This window comes from Pipistrellus kuhlii, unplaced genomic scaffold (genome assembly GCF_014108245.1).
Source record: "Pipistrellus kuhlii isolate mPipKuh1 unplaced genomic scaffold, mPipKuh1.p scaffold_m20_p_38, whole genome shotgun sequence".
NCBI lineage: Eukaryota > Metazoa > Chordata > Mammalia > Chiroptera > Vespertilionidae > Pipistrellus > Pipistrellus kuhlii.
In genome coordinates, this window is record NW_023425538.1 from 5,313,323 (window position 1) to 5,339,838 (window position 26,516).

Genomic DNA, 26,516 nt, shown 5'->3' on the forward strand with positions numbered 1-26,516 from the left:
AATAAAGAATTAAAAACAACAACAAGAAGAAAAAATAAACTGATGAATAAAATAAATCCAGAGACACAGAAGTATGTGACAGACTGATGAATTTAAGAGGGAAGGTGGGAGTGGGGGATGGGGAGTGATTAAGTGGCAAACTTATATGCATGGACACAGACAATAGAGTGGTGAAGACCTGGAAGGGGCGACTGTGGGGTGTAGGGGGTCAATGGGAAAAACAAACAAACAAATGGAATATTTGTAATACTTTAAATAATAAAGATAAATTTAGAAAAAGAATTAATGACAAATAAGAAATTCTCAAAGAAGCCAAAGAAGATAGTGACCTACAAAAGAAAACCCATCAGACTTCCATCTAACTTCTCAGCAGAAACTCTACAAGCCAGAGAGAGTAGAACCAAAAGTCTGAAAGAAAATAATTAATTACAAGCACAATTATCCTTTAAATATGAAGGAGAAATAAAGACATGTCCAGATATGCAGAAGCTGAGGGATTTTACCACCAGAAAACTACCATTGGAGGCAATACTCAAGGGAGTTATTCTATCTGAAACAAAGAACATCAAGTCACAACACTACAATTAAAATAACCAAAAATCTTACAGCATAAATAGGGATAATTTGTGACAAAAACAAAAAAGGAAAGGGGGTAAAGGTCTGAACTGGCAAAGGAAGATCAAATGCACTCAAAAGAAAAAAATATATGGTATAATACTAGTATGTAACTTCATTTTTTATACCCTAATGGTAACCACACACAAAAACCCACAAACCAGGACAAATAGCTTAAAAAGAGAGGAAAGAAGTATGAAATACCACCAAACAAAAACAAGACCAAAAAACAAAACAAAACAAAACAAAATAACCAATGGAGTCACAGAGCTACCAGAAAATAAAAGATAAAATGGCTATAGAAAATCCTCATACATCAATAATTACCCTAAATGTAAATGGTCTGAATTCACCAATAAAGAAGCACAGAATAGTAGAGTGGTCAAAAAGCAAAATCCCACCATATGCTGTGTATAAGAGACACATCTAAACTACAAAGACAAATGCAGATTCAAAGTAAAAGCATACAAAATTATTCTCCAAGCAAATAACATCCATAGAAAAGTAGGTGTAGCCATACTTATATTTGAAAAAAATAGAATTCAAGATAAAAGATTGACATTTTATAGAGATATAAGGGGACACTACATCAAGGTAACATAGCACTTCTTATTATACATGCACCATTCCAGGGAACACCGAAATATATTAAAAACACACACACACACACACAAAAACAAAACAAAACAAAACAAAACAAAACAAAACAAAAAAAACCCACTCACAGAAAGGGAGAAACAGATCAAAACACAGTCATAATTGGGGACCTTAATACTCCATTGAGATCTTTAGATAGATCAATCAAACAGAAAATCAATAAGGAAATATTAGCCTTAACTGAAATACTAGGTGATATAGACATAATGAACATTCCAGAATCTTTCATCCCAGCATATCAGAGTGTTCATTTTTCTCTAGTGTATATGGAATATTCTCAAGGATAGACCATATTTTGGGTCACAAAACAGGAATCAACAAATTCAAGATTGAAATTATACCAAGCATATTCTCTGATCATGATGTCTTTAAATTAGAAATCAACTGCAGAAAGGAAGTGAAGAAACCCACAAATATGTGAAGATTAAACAACATAGTACTAAAAATGACTTGGTCAAAGAAGAAATAAAAGATGAGATCAAAAGATATGCAGAGACAAATGAGAATGATAATACAACAAAGTAAAATCTTTGGGATGCAGTAATAAGAGGGAAGTTTATAACATTGCATGCTTATCTGAATAAACCAGAGAAATACCAAGTAAACAACCAAATATTACATCTTAAAAAGCTAGAAAAAGAAGAATAGAAGCAACTAAAAGTCAGCAGAATTATATGAAATAGAGAAGAAAAAATCAATACAACGAAGAGCTGTGGTTTTTTTTTTTTTGTTTTGTTTTGTTTTTTAAAGATTAATGCAATTGACAAAGAGCTGATTAGACTCCCTAAAAAAGGGGCGGGGGGGGAAGACCCATATAAACAAAATCAGAAATAAGAGAGAAGTCATCCAGGGAATAAATCATAAAGAATTGGAAAATCTGAATAGACAAATCAGCAGTAGGAAATTAATGTAAACATCAAAAACCTCCCAGTACACAGAAGTCTAATTCCAGATGGTTTGACCAGTGAATTCTTCCAAATGTTCAAACAAAATTTAAAACCAATCCTTCTCAAACTCTTCTAAATAATTGAAGAAGAGGCAATAATTCCTAACATATTCTATGAGGCCAATATAACCCTGATACCAAAACCTGGCAAAGAAAACTACAGACCAATATCTCGAATGAACACAGACGCAAAAACCCCAAACAAAATACTAGCAAACCTAGTACAATAGTACATCTAAAAAATAAAACATGATCAAGTGGGGTTCATTCCAAGGGGACAAAGATGGTTCAACATTCACAAATCAATCAACTTAATACAACACATAGACAAAAGGAAATATAAAAATCATATGATATTATCAATAGATGAAGAAAAAGCATTTGATAAGATACAACATCCATTTATCATTTTAAAAAATCATTAAAATATGAATAGAAGGAAAGTTCCTCAACATAGTAAAGGTCAACTATGATAAACTCTCAGCTAATATCATACTGGTGAAAAACTGAAACCTTTTCCTCTAAGATCAGGAATAAGACAAGAATTCCACTCTCACCACTGTTATTCAACATGGTGCTGGAAGTCCTAGCCAGAGCAATAAGGTAAGAGAAAGAATAAAAGGCATCAAAATAGGGAATGAAGAAGTCAAACTGTCACTTTTTCCGAATGAAATGATTCTGTATATAGAAAACCCTAAAGACTCCACCAAAAAACTATTATTCAATAGAAACAATAAACAAATACATTCAAGTTGCAGGATACAAAATCAATCTGCAAAACTCCATTGCCTTCTTATATAATAACAACCTGTCAGAAAAAAAGTAAAAAAGCCAATTTCTTTTGCAATAACAACCAAAAGAATAATAAAAAAATACCCTACAAATAAGCTTAACAAAGAATGTGAAAGACATATATACTGAAAATTATGAAGCATTATTAAAAGAGATTGTAAGAGACTAAAAAAAAAAATGGAAAAAGTATTCCATGCTCATGGATTGCAAATATCAACATAGTTAAAATGACCATATTACCCAAAGCAATATACAGATTTAATGCAATTTCCATCAAAATCCCAATGTTATTTTTTTTAAGAATAGAATGAGAAATCATCAGATTTGTATGGAACCACAAAAGACCCAAAATAGTTAAAGCAATCCTGAGAAAAAAAAAGAACAAAGCTGGAACTATGCTACCTGACTTAAAATTATACTAAAAAGCCATGATAAACAAAACAGCATGGTATTGGCATAGAAACAGACACACCAATAAATGGAACAGAATAGAGAGCCCAGCTATAAAACCACCTGTATATGGAAAGTTAATTTTTGACAAAAGAGCCACAAACACACAGTGGAGTAGAGACAGTCTCTTCAATAAATGGTGTTGGGAAACTGGAAAGCCAAATATAGATGAATGAAACTGGATTACAGTCTGTCCCCATGTACAAAAATTAATTCAAAGTGGGTCAAAGACCTGAAACAATAAGTTACATAGAAGAAAATATAGGTATCAAACTTATGGACATTGGTCATAGAGAACATTTTTTTTAACTTGACCCCAAAGGCAAGAGAGGTAAAGGCAAAAATAAATGAATGGGACTATATCAAACTAAAGATTCTGCACAGCAAAAGAAATTGAGAACAAAACAATCAGGTAGGCAACCACATGGGACATTTTTGCAAACAGTTGCTTTTATAAAGGTTTAATTTCCAAAATATATGGATAACTTAAAAAACTCAATACCAAACAAACTATCCAATCAAAAAGTTGGCAGAGGACCTAAAATACACCTCTCCCAAGAAGACATATGAACATCTAATATATATATATATATATGAAAAGATGTTCAACCTCACTGGCAAGTAGGAAATGCAAATCAAAACTACAATGAGATACCATCTTACACCTTATAGCATGGTCATTATTAATAAGACAAGCAATTACAAATGTTGGAGAGGTTTTGAAAAAGGGAATTCTCATTCACTGCTGGTGGAAACATAGACTGGTACAACCACTATGGAAAGCAGTTTGGTGATTTCTTTGAAATTAAGAATAGAGCTACCTTATGAGACAGTAATCCCTCTCCTGGTATATAACCAAAAAATCTAAATCATGTATTCACAAATATTCTCTAGGTTCATTGCAGCATTATTAATGGTGTGCAAGATATGGAAACAACCAAAGTGCCCCATGTGAGAGGACTGGATAAAGAAGTTGTGCTACGGAAAGGAGAAAATGGTAGCAGAATAGACAGACGTGTTCCGAACCTTGTCCCAGAGCAGAAAGAAGAGCAGCTGAGGGTCACAAGGGAAGTGTTTGTTGGCAAGCTAAGGGACAGTTAAACACTAGGAGACTAGAGTTTCCTAGAGTTTAGCTGTGGGGGGCTGCTGGATGAAGTTCCTCTGAGCAGGCATCCCCCACTGTGGCTGTGGCTGGGTATCTTCCCAGAGCTACGGGCTCAGGCGGAGAAACCTTGCCATCTTGCAAGGGAAAGTGGATCTTATTGGAAGCCTGAAAATCCACAACTGCAGCAACCACTGAACAGCTGTGAGCCACAGAACACCAGTCCCCAATTGGCACAAACACACGGATTCAAAGGAGCTCTTTACTCCACCACAGAAAGGTCAGATTTCGCCTGGGATAAGATGATGTCTCTGGTCACGGAGGGAGAGAGAAATGCACACGCTGTGGGAGCTGGAGGACCAGGGAAGTCTGTGCCTAGAAAAGTCCATGGCTGTTTGGGCTGACATGATCCATGAATGTGGAAAGGGGTCCTCAGTGCTGCTAACAGAAGGGATCTCTAAAAAGCAACCTATTTTGATCTGGCAAGAAGGGAAAGCTAGGAGTTTCAAAGGTGTGCAGGCTGCTTAGACTTGCAGGTGGACCCATTGCTCGTGCACTTGGGCCTTTTCCTCTTCATTTCATTGCTTCTGATTACTAAGCAAGGATCACCCAGTTTGGGACACCCTGGGAGACTACAGAGGAAAGTTGTTTTTTTGGAACCTGGGGATCAAAGCTAGGAGTGACCATCAGAGAGAGAGCTCTGGGGCAGCCCACTCCCACAAAAGGGTATTGAGTGCCACAGGGAAAGAAGGCTAGAGAGACTTGGTAGTCAATCCAGAAACACTGCCATCCAGGGGCAGAATCACAAATTGACTCTTGTGTAATCAAAATTAGAGGAATACAAGAAATTAAGACACCACCTGCTTAAAAATCAGGGCTGGCTTAAAATACCGAGCAGTGGAATGCAGGGAACTGCAATACTGTGTGGACTGAAAAACAGGCATGCCAAACAGAACAATAGCGGAAGTGAATGACCTTCACTACTGCACTTTTTTTCCCCCCATTTTTTGCATCTTTTACTTAAGAAATTATTTTTTCCTCTTTTTACTCACTTGATTTTACCTTTTTAATTATTACCTTTTTATTTTCAATCAGCATTGTTACTACTAGTATTTTACCTTTTTTTAAAAATGCCATTTTATTTTCTCTTTATTTTACGTGGAGATTAGTGTTCTATATTCTATTTTCATATTTCCTTTAGCGTTGTTTTATCCTATCTCAACTCTACCTTTATGCCATAATTCTCTTTCTAAACTTTCCCCTTTTGGTGTCCTATATATCTTAACCCTTTCCTTCTTTAGGTTGTCCCTATTGTTTCTGTTTACCCTTGGTAAAATTTCACCCTAATTATATATCTAATTTACAACCCCCTGCTCCAAGTCCATACACACCTCTCTCTTCACTGTCTTAACTATTAAAAAAAAGTGTTTCTCTTTGTCCTTTTGTTGTTTGCTTGAATGTTGATTATATCAATTTTTATGCTTTTTGTAGGATTTTTTTTTAATTCTTTTTGCTTGTTTGTTTTGTTCGCTTTGTTTTTGTTTGTTTTTTACTTTTGTTTTCCTTTGCCACATTTGACATTAGTTGGTGCTACAGCTTGTATTAATCTCCAGGTACTTGTTGCAAGCATTTGCTGGTATTAATGGTTGTTCTATTGGAGTTTTCGCCTCATATATATAGATTGTTCCCCTTTTCTCACTTAGTCTCATTCTTGTCTCTTTTACTTTTTTTTATTTTTCATTTTCCCAATTTCATTTTGATACTTCTTTTTTTCTTTCTTTATTTTTCCTCTTCTTCTTTCTCTCCTATCTCCCAATTTGGCTTTCTCTAGTTATTGGGGGTTCTTAATATCATGAATATATTTCTGTTCAGTGCCTTGTGGTTGCATTGTATTTTGTGCCTTTAAATCAATGCAGGAGAGAGAACTACATAACCAAGCATCCGGAGAAGTGAGAGAATGGGGAGACAAAGAAATAGCCTGCATATGAAAGAAAAGTAGGCATCACCAGAGAAGCAAGTAAACGAATTAGAGGTAAGCAACCTAATAGAGCAAGAATTCAGAGAAATGGTCATAAGGTGGCTGAAAAGAATGGAAGACAAATTTAACAATATGAATAAGAACCAAGAGGAAATTAAGAACCAAGAAGAAATGAAAAATGATACTGCTGCTGTAAAGAACTCAATAGAAAGCATCAAGAATAGACTAGAAGTACCATTTTGGAGAAACCAAGATGGCAGCATAGGTAAATGCCTAACTGCAGCCTCACACAACAATTTCAAAAAATACTACTAAAATAAAAAAATGGATATTATCCAGAACTACAGGAAAGTTGACTGTCTGGAAATTCTACAACTAGAAGGAAAGAGAAAACCAGAAGGAAAATCAGAGGAGCTGTAAAAGCCTAAGGTACAGAGACATGGTGCGCACATGGGGCGAGGATAGAGTCAGAGAGGAGGGGGCGGCTGAGGGCCTGGCCAGCGTTCCCTAGTGGGAAGGAGATAAAAGCTCTGGACTGTGCTGAACCCAAGTTCCTATTGTACTGAACCCCAGTTCTTGGCGAGACCCTGGGGACCCAAGCTCATACAGAGGTAATCTAGGCTGTAAGGCAGAAACTCAGGGGAGCAGCGAAAGGCAGAGCCCCAGAGGTACACATATGAATGCACGCAGAGGACGGAGTGTTGACTGTGCTGCTAGATTGCCCGAGCGGGAAGTAGACAAAAGCTCCAGACTGTGCTGAGCCCCAGTTCCAACTGCACTGAACCCCAGTTCTAGGCCAGATCCTGGGGACCCAGGCTTTTATGGAGAGAATCTGGGCTGTAAGGTGGAAACTCAGGGGAGCGGCGAAAGGCAGAACTCCGGAGACATGCACCTGAATGCGCGCAGAGGATGGACTGTTGACTGTGTCGCTGGATTGCCCTAGTGGGAAGGAGATAAAAGTTCCGGACTTCTCTGAACCCCACTTTCAACCCACTTCCAAATGCACTGAACCCCTGTTCCGGGCTCATTGGGGGAGATACTAGACTGTCTGGTAGCAGGCAAAACTCGAGGGCACCTTTCTCTCAGAGGTGCTTGCAGCGAGTACCAAAGGACACTGAGGAACACTGAGACTCAGGAACCTCATAGAGAGGGGCTGACAGGAAGCCAAGGCTGTAGGCTCTACCCTGAAACTCTGCCCCATCCAAGCTGAGCAAAGAGGCTTTTGCAATTTTCCAAGTCTAGTCGAATAAAGCTTCTCCCGGCATAGACCCAACTGATCCTCACAGCCAATTGGCCTGGAGGTCAGTTCCTCCCAGTGATACCAACAACAATCAAGACTGAACTACAAGAAGGCTGTACACACAGTCCACAAAGGGGTGTACCAAGAGTGTCTACCTCAGGTAACTGGGAGGCTGACCCACTGAACCATATAGGACACAAAACACACAAAGCCATCTTACCAACTCAGGGAAGCAGCAAAATGCCAAGACAAGGAAACAGATCACAAATGAAAGAAATGGAGGACAAGTGACTGGATATAGAGTTCAAAACCATGCTTATCAGGTTTTTCAAGAATTTCCTAGAAAAGACTAATAAAATAAATGAGACCTATGAAGATATGAAAAGGAATCAACTAGAAATAAAGAATACATTGTCTGAAATAAAAAAAATATTATACAGAGTCCTAAAAACAGAATGAAAGATCGCCAAGAATCAAGTCAAAGATTTGGAACACAAAGAGCCAGAGGATACTCCTCCGCAGAAGCAAGAAGACAAGAGAATCCAGAAAGTTGAAGATAATGTAAGAAACCTCTGGGATAACTTCAAGCAAACTAACATCAGAATTATGAGGTCCCAAAAGAAGAAAGAGAGCAAGATACCAAAAACATATTGGAAGAAATAGTGACAGAAAAATTCCTCCACCTGGTGAAAGAAATAGACTTACAAGTCCAGGAAGCGCACAGAACCCCAAACAAAAGAAGTCCAAGGTGGACCACACCAAGACACAACATAATTAAAATTCCAAGAGCAAAAGACAAAGAGAGAATAATAAAAGCAGCAAGAGAAAAGCAGGTAGTTGCCTATAAAGGAGCACCCATACAATTGTCAGCTGATTTCTCAACAGAAACCATGCAGGCCAGACAGGAATGGCAAGAAACATTCAAGGAGATGAATAACAAGAACCTATAGCCAAAATTACTCTACCCAGCAAATCTATCACTCAGAATCAGATAAAGAGCTTCATAAATAAAAAAATAAAAAAAGCTGAATGAATTCATACCGCCAAACCAGAATTATATGGATTTCTGAAGGGGGTTCTTTAGGAAGAGGAAGAAAATAAAGATAAAAATTATGAACAACAAATACATAACTATCAACAAGTGAATCTAAAATCCAAGGGAATTAAAAAATCTGAAGAAAAATATTAACTGGTGAATATAATAGAATCAGAGGCATGGAAGGGGAGTGGACTGATGATTCTTGGGGAAAAGGGGAATAGGGGCATGGGGAGGGTGCGGGAAGAGATTGAACATAATCTGTGCACCTATGGATGAGAACAATGGGGGGGTGGGGAAAGGGAAGCCAGTGGGGTGGGAACCTGGTGGAGGGGAGTAATGGAGGGGTGAAAATGTGAAACATGTGTAATAATATGAACAATAAGGATTTATTGAAAAATAAATAAATAAATAAGTAAATAAATAAAATAGACCAGACTAGACTAGAAGAAGCAGAGGACCGCTTCAGTGAGCTTGAAGACAAGATGGGAAAAAATACCCAAGTTGAGCAGCTTCTAAAATAAAAAAAAAAATTAAAAAGCAGGAGGAAAGCTTAAGGGAAATTTGGGCAACACAAAACAAAATAACATCAACATAACAAAGGTTCCAGAGGAGAGGAAACTGAGCAAAGAATAGAAAACCCATATGAAGAAATAATGACAGAAAATTTCCTTGATATAGGGAAGAAAAACCCCAAACAAATCCAAGAAGCTCACAGAGTTCCAAGCAAAATGAACCCCAAAAGACCAACACCGAGGCACATTATAATTAAATTGGCAAGCACCAATGACAAAGTAAGAATCTTCAAAGCAGCCAGAGAGAGACAGAAAGTTATCTACAAAAGAACCCCCATCAGATTAGCAACTGATTTTTCAACAGAAATTCATCAGGCCAGAAAGGAATGGAATGAAATATACAAAGTCAGGCAAAGGAAGGATCTAAATCCAAGAATACTGTACCCAGCAAGGCTATCAATCAAAATTGAAGGTGAAATCAGGAGCTTCACAGACAAAAAAGGACTAAGGGAATTTATTACTACCAAACCAGCAAGACAAGAAATGCTTAAGGGTCTGCTGTAAAATAAAGAAATAGGAAGCAAAGAAGAAACACCAGGGTATAGAATAAAAATGGTGACAAAGAAGTACCTATCAATAATAACTTTAAATGTAAATGGATTAAATACCCCAATCAAAAGACATAAGGTAGCAGATTGACTAAGAAAACAAGACCCATATATCTGTTGTCTACAAGAACCCCACTTCAGAAAAAAAAGACACACACAGACTGAGGGTATAAGGATGGAAAAAGTTTTTCCTGGCAAATGGAAATGAAAAAGAAAAAAAAAAAATTCTGGGGTAGCAATAATTATATCTGACAAATTAGATCTCAAAGTGAAGGACATAACAAGAGATAAGGAAGGCCACTTCATAATACTAAAGGGAGTAATACAATAAAAAGAAATAACTCTGGTAAACTATTTTGATGGTTATTATAATATACATTTATTAGTTCTTTGCATTTTTAAAATGACCTACTTTTTGTGAAGTTAGATAATTTACTTTTTGAAGATAGAACATTCAAATTTCATTAACTCTGTATTAAGCTAGAAAAGAGAGAAACCAAATGATTTATATGTGAACAACACACTTCTTAAAAGGAAAAGTATATACCATGAGCACACATGATAAAACATTCCAGCAGAGAAATAAACCTTCCAGGGTAACAGTTCCAAACATTTCCATTGACAAAGGAGGTCTTTTAAGGTCCCCTTGTAGATAATAGTGCTTGAATTTTAACAACTGCACATGGTAGAAGATGGGGGGTTAATGACAAAGTTAATTTAAATATGGTGACAATTTAAGTCAGTCCTTTTAAATCACTCACAACAGCATCCCGATGGGTTTAAAAATGATTATAGAGTATAGGCCAGACATCTCTGATTATTGTGCAAACATTTCTAGTTAGTAGAAAGGAATGAGTGATAACTCCAATTCTTGGAGGTCTGCACACCATTGTTCCTAAAAGATTTTGCTACTCAGCTTAAGGAGGTAAACAGAGAACCATTCTCTTCTTCATTGGGTGGTTGGGGAATGGTTTTATAGTACCACCCCAGAAAGGAATTTCTAAATTATGTTTTGTTTCTTGAGTGCTATTGCTCACCCTGAAAACCTGACTTATTAACCACAGAATTTAGGTAATTAAAATAAAAAGCTGACTCTAAGATATTAAACCAGTATGAATAATGCAGATGTCTAAGAAGGATGATATTCCCAGGGCTCTAGGAAGCAGGCTAATCAGGTTTTAATCAAGAACTCATCATTCAGAGAGAGAATTAATTCAGAATGGGATATATAGAGCAGAAGAACAAGCAGAATCTCAAAAATCTTTCTGAATGAACCTCTCCTTGGTAGGGGCAAACACGGAAACCCCCTTACACAAGTGTATGCTGCAGTAGACTCTAGGTAGGAAATTTCCTGATAACTTGTGACAAAGAGATGCAGCTGCATACTGCTCTGGGATACAAAACTGTCTTAAACCAACACTGTTTTAGACCTTTGTGGACTAATAATTTCCAGAGAAACAGCCATGTACGCAAGGTGACAAGGAGTGAGAAATTCCCTCAAGCAGGCTTCTGAGGCAGACACATCTTCTTAGCAGGTTAGGAGTCTAGACTGATAGGATGTATTATGTGCTGGGAAAGGTGGGTTTGGGTTGTTTCTGAATTCCCAGCTCTGTACAAATCTCTGCTTCTATGAAGTGCCTTTTTTTTTTTTTTTTTTTTTCTGAGAGAGAAAAGGCTGAAAATGTTACTCATTTAAATTATAGTATATAGTTAACAATTCTGAGCTCCTCTCCATTTGTAAAGATGTTGATAGATAATATAGTCTCTCAGAAAGTAGAACTTGGAGAAATATGGCCATAGAGGGATAATATATACTTCCCTTATCTTCTTCCTAATTTTTACAAACTTGGGCCCGAATTCAGTCAAACAGTGAGGCAAGGATGGCGACAGAACTACAGGATCACATACTAAGAAGCAAATACTTGATGCCTAAAATAGATATCCATGAAAAAGAATTACCCACAGTTCACTAGTAACCATTCCAAATTTATGGTTTTAACCAATTAGTCAATAGTGATAACATATGTTCTCTTCAAATAGCTTTTCAAAATCTGCTGTAGTTTTCCCAGTGTTCATAGGCAAGTTAAAATTTACTGATAAGTTTTAACAAAAAGAATCCATAGAAGAGAACTGAGTGAGTTTACATTGTTGAGGAAGCTTTGTGACAACAAATGGATTGGAACAATTAAGTGAAATAAGGACTCAAGATTAGATACTAGCATTGTATCTATGTTAAATTTCCTGAATTTAGTCACTGTATTGTGGCTATGTAAGAGAATGCCTTTGTTCTTTAGAAATACACACCAAAGTATTTTAAGAAAAGAGAATGATAAAGTAAGCTTGGCAAAATGTTAATAGGTGAATCTTGGTGAAGAATACAAAGGAATTCCTTGTACTATTATTTTTAAAATGTTTGTATTGATTTTATAGAAGTTGTGAGGAGAGAAAGAGAAACAATGATGTGAGAGAGAAACATCATTCAGCTGCCTCCTGCATGCCCCCTACCAGGGGATCAAGACTGCAACCCAGGCATGTGCCCTGACCTCTTGGTGCATGGATGACACGCAACCAACTGAGCCACAATGGCCAGGGTTGCTTAAACTATTTTTATGATCTTCTATTAATCACCTTAAAATTATTTCAAAATAAAACATTTATAAACACTGAATGAAGTAATTTTAGGTTGATGTACTTAAACACTATACTTGTAGCATTCAGTTTTCTCAAGGGATTTGATTTAACACCAAGAGATCTCTTTTAAAAGATGCATCCTATAGTTAAGTCTTTCCAAATTGTAAGGCCACTTTTAGAAGAAAAGGAATTCTTGAAATAATCCATGTCTGTCTCATAACTGATGATTTTTCCAACCGTGGGTCATCACCTACATTTATTTGTTTATGTTAATATCAAGTCACCCCTTTGGTATTTTATATTTCTGAATCAGCACACTATTTATATTTGTCTAGAAGAGATGTCTATTACCTTACTTCTTTGTGTCACACAGTAATCGAACAGCAATGCAGCTTTAACAAATAGAGTAAATGCTTATAAAAAACAATCATAGGAGATTCTGTGGCTGTTGGTCTTACAAAACAGAATCCTAGAACACTCAAGTTTCTCATCATACAGAAAGAATTTCCAGGTGAGGTTATAAAGCTAATTAATCACAACAAAATAATTTTCAAATTCCTGTTTTTAAAACATTCCCTGAAATTAAAAAGGCATAAAAGGACTATATAAAGAATGCAAAGAAAGAGGAAATTGCAAAAGTAATTTATTAAATGAAGAAACATTAACAACATTTATTAGCATCAATGGCTGCAGAGAAGCAGCCTATAAAATTCACATCCACAATTTACTGGCTGAGAAGTACTGACACATTCGCACGTAACATTAGCACTAATTTTCCAAGGTGGTTTTAAAGGAAATGCAGCATTTTCCCATTTACAATGCTGAAAAGATTAAACCCACATTCAAGCACTCAAGTTATAAATTACCAAAAGGTACTGTTATGTCCCTTATGCAAGATGCCATCAAAAACAATTTCTCAGATTGCAGTGGGTCTTTTCCCTCCATGAACTATGTGTTTGGGTGACAATTTTTGTAAGTAACTAATGGTAAGAGATGGGCAAGGCTGAGTTTTCTCCAAAAGTAAAGGCAATTTACACTCTTGCCCTTTCATAAGGGCAAATGCTAACATATTCACTAGAGACACTCATGCAGATAATGTTGTTTCTTTTCTAACAGTAAAAAAATAATAATAACCTGTTTATGGATTTGAATAACTATAATAAAAACTCCTTCAATATACATGGCACTTTAAAAATATTTTCACACCTATAATTTAATTTGATCTTTCCATTAACCTTGTGAGGTAGGCTGGGCAAGCATATCATCCAAATTTGGTAGGTAAGGAAACTGAGGCATAAAGCAGTTGTAGGGCTTAACAAGTAGATGGCAATCTCTATACTGCACAGTCTCCAGTAATGAAGAAAGTCTAAATATGTTTGCTGATCTTATTTCAATATATTTTGAGGAAATATTTCACTTCTAACCATCAAAATTATAGTAATTTAATTGGAGCAGCTGTCATGACAAGTTGTGGCATATAATTAATTAGACAAAGCATTGAGTTTTTAAAATTGAAATTCTAACTAAAAACCACATTTTAACTCAACATATGAGGGAATTTGCAGGTTCATTTGTCTTTAGGTCAACCTAGATCTGCAGTAAGAACTATAATTTTACCATTTCAGTTCACCATGACAAATTTTCACCATGCAGAAAAAAATTAGTGGTTTTCCTCCCCCAAAATGAATGGACACACATGGCCGCAAAGCAAGGGTATCTGTATATTAAGGTTTAAAGATGACAAAATTTCCAATTTAGTTACCCTTATAAAGTGGCTTATAATTGGGCTTTGGAAATGTGATAGGCCATCACTCTTAGTTTGATTTGAGGTCACTCAAAATGCTTACCTATTTTCTACATTAAAATGTACTTCAAGACAAGCTTCCAAACCAAGGCTGGGAAGTACCAGTTTTTCAATCCCTGTCTAATTCTGACAACTACTCCTGCTCAAACTAACCATTTTTAATTTGTCCCTTCACAGTCTTGCCGTTAGAATCTAGATGGGTAAGAAAGTACAGCCAAGTATTTAGACTGTCAACCCTGACTGACCCATAATGTCCAGCCTACGTAATGACAGGCTACCTGCTTCTAGGTATTCCATTATCAAGGTTCTTTTGGTGGAAATAATGGCATTCAATCCAGGCATTTTCCCAAGACAACTGAGGATATCCTACACAATCCTTTTATGAAGCAAATAGGATTCAGAAATTATACTGAAGATAGGAGAGAATAGAAGGATAAAATAGGAGATCTTATATAAATTAAATAATAATAACACCAAATCAAAATGTTAAAGACAAGTATCTTATGGTCATTTAATCACTTTCTATAATTTAAGTTTCTGAAGTCAAAATCTAACTTGGTGGGAAGGGAAAAAAAACACCTTTTTGCTTCAACTAATAAAAAATGAAATGTCCTATATATCTGTGCTAGATGAAAAATTTCTGTAGAGTTTTCTAGAAAAAACTTAACCGAAGTAACTTTTTTTTTTTTAACTTAACCAAAGTAACTCTTGTCTTCAACTTTCTTAACAGGCAAGGAAGAAGTGGAGTAAAGACTATGAGTTTTATTTTCTTCTTTCTTAAGAAGGCAAATCCTTGCAAATCCTACTAGGAATTCCACAGAATTGTAGGATAGGACTAAACCTTGAAGAGGTTTAAGCCTACCTTCTTTCTGATTCACATCTTCAACCTTCCCAAGAAGTTAAGAATTCTGCTTACAAAAGCCTACATCATTTTGATGTTTTAACAACCCTCTTGTTCCAGAACTTCAATATATTGAAGGAATACATAACTTTCCTAAAAGTCTAGGGCTTCCATAATGAAATTTAGAACTCAATGTTGTATCCATGGATCTTTGGGTATAAAGTCTCCCAATCTAGACTTTTAAATCAATTAGAGATAGCAGTCTAAGGTGGCTACAGTTGGTTACATAAAGAGTCCCAATGAAATGAAAATGAAACACTAATCTATTCAAAAATGAAACTTGAACAGCCTTCTCTGAAATCTCTGACAGTAATGACGTTACCAATGGCAAAACCCAGTAACTTTATATGATCATCAAGCCAAGCTCTTGGATGAAAACTATGCTCAAGAATAATAAAACATTAGGCTACACAGACTAAAGTCCAGAAAACTAGAAAATAAGAAAGCCCCTCTTTATACCTGATAAATCTAACCAGCTCAACTCAGATATCATGTCTAACCAGCTCAACTCAGATATCATGGGTACTTTGTCAGTGAAAAAAATAAAAAACACACACACACAGTAATGCCTGGGTGAACATGGTTGTCTGTGAATGGTGGTGCCCTAGACTGTTCCTCTAACACTCAGAAGTTTCCCTAACTTCTCTTCATAGTTCTCACACACTCAAGGGTTCTCTAAATGGGAGCAACTCACAAGGATGTGAGAGTTAACTTCCTGTTTTGTTAACTGTGCAGGGCTCATCACTTCTATGAAGAACAGTAATCAACACAAAAAACAATGTCTTTGGCTCAAGAGACTCAGGTCCTATTAAGCAGAGTAGAGATCATCAGCATTCAAGATCTGGCTAGGCATAGAACTTACTTTACTACTAGAAGGTGTCTCATCTCTGTCTCCGGATGACCTTACATCTATCTTTCCTACAGAATCTAAGGATTTCTGCCACTGGCAGTGACAGCAAATACATCTTAGCCACTGCTGAAAGCTTTCAGAAACACTGGAGGAAAAGAGCTTTTTGCAAGGGTGGAAGAACTGATAGAATACCAGCATGAATAGAATGGCTGTGCAGTACCCAATGAGCAACTTCAAAATCAATAGAGGTGCACACACATACATATAGATATCAGTCTTGTAAAGATACCACATAAGGAGGAGGAAGGCATTCTCAATGAATCTCAGCATGTAGTACACCAGTAGCCGGTACCAGTTCTGAGACTTGCTGATAAGGTCAGGACTGTTGATTTTCAGCTGCACAGCTGACCAGCAAAACATGTTGATACCGGCATAAAGTAAGGTGAGGAAGCACAGCACGATGGTGGTGCCCACTCGACTGAGGGCCTTCTCGATGTTTTCAGGAAATGGGGAACCACTGCACCAGAAGAGGATCCAGGGGTATAAGAAGAAACTGAAGAAGTTGATGAGTATTACCAGTACCACCCAGGCCTTGAGGACAGAGGTAAAGAGGACCAGAACAATGACTCGAGTAGCAATCTCAAAGCTCCTCCAGAGAAAGATGCAGACATAGGCCAGAGGCTTCACTTTTACATCGTATTCATCATACTTGATCTTGATGGCTAGGATGTTGCAGCGCAAGGCTCCATACACAATGGACAATAGGGATAGTAACATGCAGACACCTGGGGAGAGATGAGAAAGAGCATTGTCAAGTCTCACCTTCACCAAGAATCCTACTATGGAAAACATGCGTAAGCCCTCTATCCATGGTGATAGCTGACTAATAATTTCCCTTTATTGGCTGTCTTCTCTTTTCTGTTTCCTTTCCCTTCTTCCATGCTTCTTCCACCTTCCCCCAAATATGCACGGACTCAAATCCTTGTCTCAGGATCTGCTTCAGGGTCAACTCAAACTAAAACACCTTTCTGACCCTGTTGCTCTGCCTGAATCCATAGAGCCCATTACATGGTGTGTTTTGTTTCTTCAATTGGCTTCTAAGTTTCTGGGGAGTCCAGTGGCAATATCTGATATTTCTTCTTGATCTCAACATATGCCAGTAGAAGGTACACAACAGAAGGAGATCAACAATAAATAGCTCTATCTGCAGGACCTTTTATATTTACATACTATTCTTTACTCTTCAATTATATTCTTAAATTCTACAGATTGTTAAAGAAATGAGAACTTCACTGTTACTGAGTCAATCTGCCTTGGGCTGAAAGATCTGTGTTTTAAGAAGTCTCAAATCTAAGCTTTATTTATTTTTTCTTAAAATGACTTATGGCTAATAAATAGGTTTATCCAGGTTTATACAAAGCAGCAAAAGAAGATGTGGTTCATCTAAGTGGAGCACTGTGCTGTGTTTGACAGCACAACACTATTGGCTGTGAGTTCTACTATCTAAGAAATGTGCTGCAACTCAAGAGCACAAACTGTGAGGTCAAAACATAGATATAATTACTTAATACAGGCTGCCACCAAGTCTAAATACTTGAACAAAGAAGGTTAGGAGTCAGGGCTTGGAGTTAGGAACCAAAAATCTGGCTCTGGTTTTAGCTTTGTCTTGCCAAACCACACTGGCGAAATGGCAATCTCTATGGGTTCTGTTTTCTAACCCATAAAATTGAGGTAACACCTTCCATGCTGCTTCTTAAAATGCAATGTCATTGTATTATAATATAATTGCCTCTTCCTAAATGTATAATTTTAAATGTATGGGAATAACGGTTGTCATTTTTTTCTGAATCAATGGGGGGGAAATCTATACTTTGGTGAGCATAAAAACTCTAAAGCCTTGGTATTTATTTGCCTGGGAGAAGCTCAATTTTACACAAAGCATCAATATTTCTTAGTCCTTGGCACTGCTTTAAGTGATCAATAACATTTACTGGAAATACTGTTGTCTACTAATAAAATTTAAAAGATAGAATACTGTCACAAGAATAGACTGGGAGGTAATCGGATTGAGGTATTTTTCTTGATAGGCTAATTTAGTGAAATATTGTAAAGTAGTACATATACTCTATGTTTACAAATTTCTATACCATAAGAATCTAGTATTGAATACTTTTCTTTTAGTCCTTATGATTTTCCACTATAAGAAAAATATTTCAAATGCAAAAGATGAGCGAAGCATAATTAAAATGTAATTTATGAATTCACACACACACAGTATTTATATTGTTTATATTTATGGTACTTGAACTCCAAATTATTTATTGTTTCTAACAATTTAATGACCCAATCAATTTTTAAGCATCTATCCATTTTTCTCTTGTTAGATTGATTATTTCCAAATTATATATTTTTCCCTATCAAGACAGTTACCAAATTACTACCCAATTGAAATAATCTTGAAATTATCACTCCCAGTATTGGGTGCTCACTGCAAAATATCACAGATAGAAAGGAGGAGGCAGAAAGAGATTCGCTTGGGAGACAAGAAGCTTGTAGAAAATGTTTGGAATGTACATTTCTGCTTGTAGAACTAAGCTGTTATCTAATGAATGGCTAGGATGATGCTCACACAAATACCTACTTATTCAGACTTAAGTGAAGAAAAGTTCCCTGTTACCATTTCCCAACTTTACCTTCCAATAGTAAACACAAAAGCAGACCAGTTGAAAGACCCACCCTATATAAGTGGCACTTCATAGCAGTCTAATATTCCCTAATAGTCATATTCTCATTTTCTGTGAGTGTGTGTGGGGGTGCATTTTGCTGTTTTCATCTATTATTAGAATGTAATATCGTACATCACTTTAGGTAAAGCTAAAAGGCAGGCTTTGGCAATATTCAAAACTCTTGCCACACTTATAAAACTTCTTTCCATACAATTCCAGCCAAATGAACCCTTTCCAAATGAATTCTCTTCATATTTCTCAGAGAAATTAATTTGTATTAGGCATTAATTTGCTCATTTCCTGACATGGTACCAAAAACAATCTCCATACTAAGTGACTAAAACAATTTCTTCCTCTGGATTTTGTTTTCTAATTTTTAATTGTTTTAAAATAAGTATTTTTACAATTGTTCCTCTCCCCTCCACCCGGTTCCCACCCCACCCTCTCCCCTTACACCGCCACCCCCACCCCATCCTCATCCATGGGTGAATGATTTTTGTTCAGTCTCTTCCAGAACCTCCCACACCCCTTCCCCCCCCCCCCCCGAGAATTGTCAGTCCACTCCCTTTCTATGCTCCTGATTCTATTATATTTCCCAGTTTATTCTGTTCATCATATTTATTATTTATTTGATTTTTAGATTTACTTGTTGATAGATATGTATTTGTTGTTCATAGTTTTTATCTTTACCTTTCTCTTCTTCTTTCTCTTCTTAAAGAACACCTTTTAGCATTTAATACAATACTGGTTTGTTGGTGATGAACTCCTTTAGCTTTGTGAAGCTCTTTATCTGACCTTCAATTCTAAATGATAGCTTTGCTGGGTAGAGTAATATTGGTTATAGGTTCTTGATATTCATCACTTTGAATATTTCTTGCCACTACTATCTGACCTGCATAGTTTTTGTTGAGAAATCAGCTGACAATTGTATGGGTGCTCCTTTGTAGGTAACCATTTTTCTCTTGCTGCTTTTAATATTCTCTTTGTCTTTTGCCCTTGGCATTTTATTGTATTTTTATTATTTTTTTAAAATATATTTTATTGATTTTTGTACAGAGAGGAAGGGAGAGAGATAGAGAGTTAGAAACATCAATGAGAGAGTCATCGATCAGCTGCCTCTTGCACACCCCCTACTGGAGATATGCCCGCAACCAAGGTACATGCCCTTGACCGGAATCAAACCCGGGGCCCTTCAGTCCCCAAGCCAATGCTCTATCCATTGAGCCAAACCCGTCCCGGCTGCCCTTGGGATTTTAATTATGATGTGTCCTGGTGTGGTCCTCTTTGGATTCCTCTTATTGGGCATTCTCTGAGCTTCCTGGACTTGTAAGTCTATTTCTTTCACCAGGCTGGGGAAGTTTTCTGTCATTATTTCTTCAAATAGGTTTTCAATATCTTGCTCTCTCTCTTCTGGCATCCCAATAAATTGGATGTTAGTATGCTTGAAGTAGTCCCAGAGGCTCCTTACACTATCTTCATATTTTTGGATTCTTTTTTCTTTTTGCTTTCCCAGTTGGGTGTTTTTTGCTTCTTTGTATTTCAAGTCCTTGCAATCCTCTAGTCTGCTATTGGATCTCTGTATAACAATATAATTTTATTTCAGTCAATGTATGTTTCATTTCTAGTTGGTCCTTTTTCATATCCTCAAGGGTCTCACTAAATTTATCGGCCTTTTCTAGAAAATTCTTGAAAAAACATAACAATGTTTTTTTATTAATATACTTTATTGATTTTTTTATAGAGAGGAAGAGAGAGGGATAGAGAGCTAGAAACACTGATGAGAGAGAAACATCAACCAACTGCCTTCTGCACACCCTCCACTGGGGATGTGCCCACAACCAATGTACATGCCCTTGATCAGAATCAAAACTGGGACCTTTCAGTTCGCAGACCAACATTCTATCCACTGAGCCAAAGCAGTTTCGGCATAACCGTGGTTTTAGAACTCTATATCCAGCAGTTTGCTTTCCTCCATTTCTTTCATTTGTGACCTGTTTCTTTGTCTCCACATTTTGGCTGCTTCCTGTGCTGATAGAGTGGCTTTGTGTGCTAGGTGTCTTATAGAGCCCAGTGGCTCAGCCTCCACAGTTACCTGAGGTGGGCCCTCTTGATGTACCCCTTTGTGGGCTGTGTGCACAGTCTTGTCGTAGTTAATCCTTGATTGTTGTTGCTATCACTGGGAGGAGTTGACCCCAGGTCAATTGGCTGTGAGGATCAGCTGTGTCTATGATGGGAGAACTTCTGTGTTGGAGACACACTATGAGGCAAGACTTGCTTCAGTGGGGCTTTGGTGCTCACTGAGTCTGCCCCCTGAATGTGTTCCTTATGGATCTGAGGAGTTGTAATCTGGATGGTCCTACCCTGACCCCTAGGTACACTGGATCTTGGATCTCCAAGGAGGTGTTAATTTAGCCTCTACCTGAGGCCACCCAGTAGGAGCTAAGGAGAGATCTGCAGATTGCTTTTCTTTGTTTGGGTTTTGGAGGTGCCCAGGTGAGACCAAGTTGTGAAGCAATGCAAGCTGCTCTGGGGCCTTGGGCCTTCTTTTGGAAGTTCTGGGGACCCCTGACCAAGCTGCAGTTTACTAGGTAATTTTAGATTTCAAAATTCATTTGAAATTTTATAAATTCAATTTTAGATTTCAGGCCATTCATATGCAAAAGCTTCTGCACACAGCTTGGGTGGGGCGGGTCTCAGGTAATCAACAGGGTGGAGCAAACAGCTATGACTGATCCTCAGCTCTGCCCTAAAAGGCCCCCGAGTCTCAGTGTCCCTCAGTAATAGCTGCAAGCACCTCTGAGAGAAAGCTGCCCTCAAGTTCTGTCCAAAGCCAGACAGTCCAGTTTCTCCCCATGTGAGTCTGTGTCCCCAGAGTCTGGCCTGGAACTGGAGTTCAAAGCAGTTGGGAGCTTGTGTCTCCCTCCCGATTGAAAAAGATACCCACGTCCTCAGTTGCCAGCCCTTTCCATGCACGCTCCTCTGTACATCTGCACTTTACTTCTGCACCTCCTCTGAGTCTCAGTGTGCTTTTCTCTTATCTTCTAGTTGTAGAATTTCCACTCAGCCAGCCTTCCTGTGGTTCTGGATGATGTCCATTTTGTCCTTTAGTTGTAATTTTGAAGTGGTTGTGGGAGGCAGCAATTTCAGGTATTTACCTATGCTGTCATCTTCTCTTCCGCTGGATTTCTTAGGAAGAAATTAGTTGTAGGGCAAAAGGAACACTTTCTCTATTGCTTTGGAGAGATAATAGAGGGTGCTCCCAAGATGGAAGATGGTAGTGACTGTTGTCTGTAATGCGACCAGTCTTAGTTGGCACTGGATCTTCAATAAAATGACTGAACTTGTGAAATGTTTGGGTGGAATAGATTTTTTTTGGGAAAAACATTTGTGAATGGATTCAAGGAAGGAACTGAAGAAGACTGAAGTGGTTTGGAGTGCCATGGGACTGGGAATTGAAATTTTAACCAGATTTCTGAGGGACTGTGATTTTTAGCTCTTTTTGTCTCAACTCAGTAGACAAAGTGTTTTTGCCACTATGTGGAGCCAGGGTCACAGCTTGTACTATATCCATCACTGCCTCCTTCTCAAATATCCATCAATTAATAATTTTTCTCTTCCAAATTTCCAACTGTTCCTTCTATCTTGGCTTGTTCCTGAGTATATAAGTAAATGTGCCTAAGTCAGCTGCATCTAAAAAAAAAATCCCTTCTTGGCAAAAATGTACAAAACTGTGGAAGCTGCTTGATAGACACATGGAAATTCATTATAATATCCTCTCAATCTATTTGTACATTGGAAAATTTCTATAACAATTCTAAAAGGAAGGGAAGGAAGAAGGAAAGAAGGAAGAACAAATAAAAGTGAAGATAGGAGGAAGGAAGAACCCCTCCCTTCAATTTGCATTTCTTTCTTTCCACTCCATTACTGCACTCTCCTTGATACTTTTCAGTCAACCCTCTGGAGTTATGCATCAAAACATCCACTTTCTAATCCTCAACTCCTTGTGATCTGGATTCTGGTCTTGTATCTACGTGATGTCTCTGCAACAGTTGACATTGTTCATTCCCCACCTTCTTGAAATTTTTTCTGTAGAAGTGAACACATCATTTTCTTCGAATCATTCTCTCACTTTCTTTGTACTCCTCATTTTGTACCATGGTTTTATTTTCCCCTTCTATCCAAGGGCCTACCAGATAGATATCTCTTCCGAGATCTTCAGAGGTGACTTAAAAAAACCCACAAAAACAAAACTTGTATTTTCCTGAAAATCTCCTCTTAAATTTTCTCTACAAGTCCATGACACTACTACTGCAGATCATACTATATAAAAAAAATATCTGTGTTAACTTGAACTATTCACCTTCTTCTCTTATCACACCCAAACAGATATCTAAGTGTAGCTCATAGACTAGCAACTCTATCACTGATGGAGTTTGTTAGAAGTGCTCCACTCAGTCCCACTGAGTCAGAATCTATATTTTATCAAGATTGTTCAGGTGATATGTGTGACCATTAAAGTTGGAGAAGTAGTGCTTTACGCTATTTTACTCCTTCCATTCTCGTTCTGTTTCTTGGTAATTTTCATATGCTTCTTGCCACAGGATACTAATTCATTTGTTTCTCTGCCAACAGCCTGTTGGGAGCCAGCAGAGTTGAGACGAACAACTCAGTCTTAAGAAAATAGAATTAAGTTCCTTCTAACAGAAGTTATGCGGTGCCCTGAGGGCTTGGCCAGAAGATAAGATTAACCTGGGGCTTAGCATCTTCCTGTCTTCCTGCCTCTTCCCCTTCCTGATCCTCCCCCCTAGATAGCCCAGCCTTGGAATGTTGCACCTTGGAATGTTAACATCTTTGCAACTTCCCTTTCCTGATCCTCCCCCATGGACACTGCCAGGGACCCCTCTGCATGGGCGGCCCTGCCCCCCCTTTGTCTCTGCTGTATAAATACAGCCATTTCAGAGAATAAAATTGAGGCTTGATCAGAACCTTGTCTTGCCTTCATTCTTTCGAGTTCCTTGTTTGTTTCATTCTCTTAGGTGGTTCCTGCGTGCCCCCATTGTTGTCCCGCGGTTCGGGACAACAGCCTTCCTCTCTGTCTGCCTAAATAAATCATACTTGTTCAAGGTTCAGTTAAAGTGTTGTCTCATCAGTGATGCTTTTCCTCAGCCTTTATTTGATGACATAAGTTCAGTTGTGCTAAATGCTTCCAAGATTCTCCCAAGCTCAGTTAACTGTCACTCTTTTGGGGTCTCACAGGCATCTATGCATACCTTAATTTCATCACTTGATACCTTTGGTTTAATGCACTCTTCTAGAATTTAATCCATATTTTTATCAATATCACAGAACATAATACAGTGACTGGCACAGAGTAAGTTATTGATTTATGTATGTTGAATAAGTGAATGAGTTAAAAATTGTACATCTGTGAACTGCATTTTTTCGCCTCTGAATGAGATATTTAGGCTCCAAATCTCTCACAGACATAATTGAAGTGAGCAATGGGAATTCTCAAAGCCCCTTACCAGAGGATTATTTCTGGGGTTATGGGGTTCCTATGCAAATATATTTGCTTTCATATACCTTTCTCAATTAAGGAATTTTACCTAGGGTGGGGATAGGTAAAAAAGGTAAAGAGGAATAAGAAGTTCAAACTTTCAGTTTTAAAATCAATCAATCATAGGGAATATAGTCAATTATATCAAAATAACTTTTTAGAGTGACAGATGGTTACTATACTTATTGTGGTGATATCATAAGGTATGTATATATTGAATTACTATGTTGTACATCTGAAATTAATACAATATTGTATGTCAACTATACTTTAAGAAAAAAAAGTTGTACCTGTTTCCAATATTTCCTGAGAAGTAGCATCCAAATTAAAAAAGGTTTTTGGGATTTTTTTACCCTAAAATATTTTATTTAAGGGACGTAAGAGAACTATAAAACAGGATGATGTAGGAATAGTGCAAGATTTTCTGACCACAGGAGTAACTAAGGAATTCAAGTACTGTTTCAGAATGTGGGGACTAACCAGAATTATGTCTGATTATCTTGGCAGTGTTGTATCTTCCTGGTTAGTTCTTAAAATCACAGTTTTGGTTAGATTCCATGGTTTACACCCTGGAGTTATCCTTGACCACTTCTTCTAGGACACAGCACTCTGTTTTAATGCCAACCCAGGCCCTGATAACTGGTCAACAAATTGTTAATGAAGATGTTGAGAATGAGATATATCATACTCAACATGAGCTTGCACCCACATCTACTACCCTCGCTTCCCAGTTAATAGCACAAATACTGCTTTGTTTTTATTTTAACAGCTTTATTGAGCTATAATTCATATACTATAAAATTTACAATTTTAAATGTACAATTCAATGGGTGTTTTTAAAGTTGTTTCAGAGGTATGTAAACCATCATTAGGGTCAACTTTCCTTTTTTGTCCCTCTTCTTTTCCTTCCTTCCTCTTCTCTCTTCTCTCTTCTCTCTTCTTCTCTCTTCTCTCTCTCTCTCTCTCTCTTTCTCTCTCTCTCTCTCTCTCTCTCTCTCTCTCTCTCTCTCTCTCATTTTCTTATTGAAGTAATATTGGCTAATAACATTATCTAAATTTCAGGTGCACAGCATTATAATTTGATATCTATATACTATATAGGGTGCTAGAGTATAGACCAGAGGTGAGGAACATTTTTCTGCCAAGGGAAATTTGGATATTTATAACATCATTCACAGGCCATACAGAATTATCAATTTGAAAATTAGCCTGTTATATTTGGACAAATATTTAATTAACTCACCCTTAATTCCTTGGCAGGGTCAGACCAAATGATTTCACAGCCTTATACAGCCTTCAGGACCAAGGTTCCCCACCCCTAGTATAAACTATCAAAAGTCTGGTTTCCTTCTCTTCCCTTTACTCATTTTCACACTTCCCCTAAGGTAAGCACCACTCTGATGTCTGTACTTTTGAGATTATTATTCTTCTGTTTTGCTGTTTGGTAAATTTTTTGTTTTATATTCCACACATGAGTGAAATAATATGATTTTTGTACTTGTACATCTGACTTATTTCACTTAGCATAATGTGCTTAAGATCCATCCATATTGTCATAAATGACAATATTTCATTTTTATGGCTGTGTAATATTCCTGTGTGTGTGTGTGTGTGTGTGTGTGTGAGAGAGAGAGAGAGAGAGAGAGAGAGAGAGAGATCGGTTTCACTTATCTGTCAATGAAATTTTAGTTTCCATATCTTGGCTATTATACATAATGCTGCAATTAACATAGAGATGCTGCAATGAACATAGGGAACATATAGCGTATTTTTCGGACCATAGGACGCACTTCTTTTCCCCCCAGAAGTGGGGGGGAAAAGTCCCTGCGTCTTATGGTCCAAATATAGCCTACACATATACTTTTAAAAAGAAGTTTTTTTACTTGCCCGGCTCTGTGTGGTCTCTGTGTGCTTGCCCGACTCTAAAATGGTTCTAAATGCTGCTGTTTACTTTACAGGGTTGATTACATGTGTTTATGACTGTGATGTTGGGTTTCAATGCACATAAAATATTTTAGGACACTATTTGTTTCAGAATCTTTTTTTCTTCATTTCCCTTCTCTAAAAACTGGTGCGTCTTATGGTCCGGAGCGTCTTATGGTCTGAAA

At 37.3% G+C, this 26,516-nt stretch overlaps 1 protein-coding gene across 1 annotated transcript; it reads right to left on the reverse strand.

The window, feature by feature from the left end:
• Positions 1–13,196: 13,196 nt before the first annotated feature.
• On the reverse strand, positions 13,197–24,461 carry XK (X-linked Kx blood group). The gene is made up of 2 exons (XM_036408217.2): positions 24,377–24,461; positions 13,197–16,910 (listed from the first exon to the last, which is right to left on the reverse strand). Exon 2 carries the CDS (start codon positions 16,900–16,902, stop codon positions 16,084–16,086), a length of 819 nt encoding a protein of 272 aa, XP_036264110.1. The 5' UTR covers positions 16,903–16,910; positions 24,377–24,461; the 3' UTR covers positions 13,197–16,083.
• Between the last annotated feature and the right edge of the window lie 2,055 nt (positions 24,462–26,516).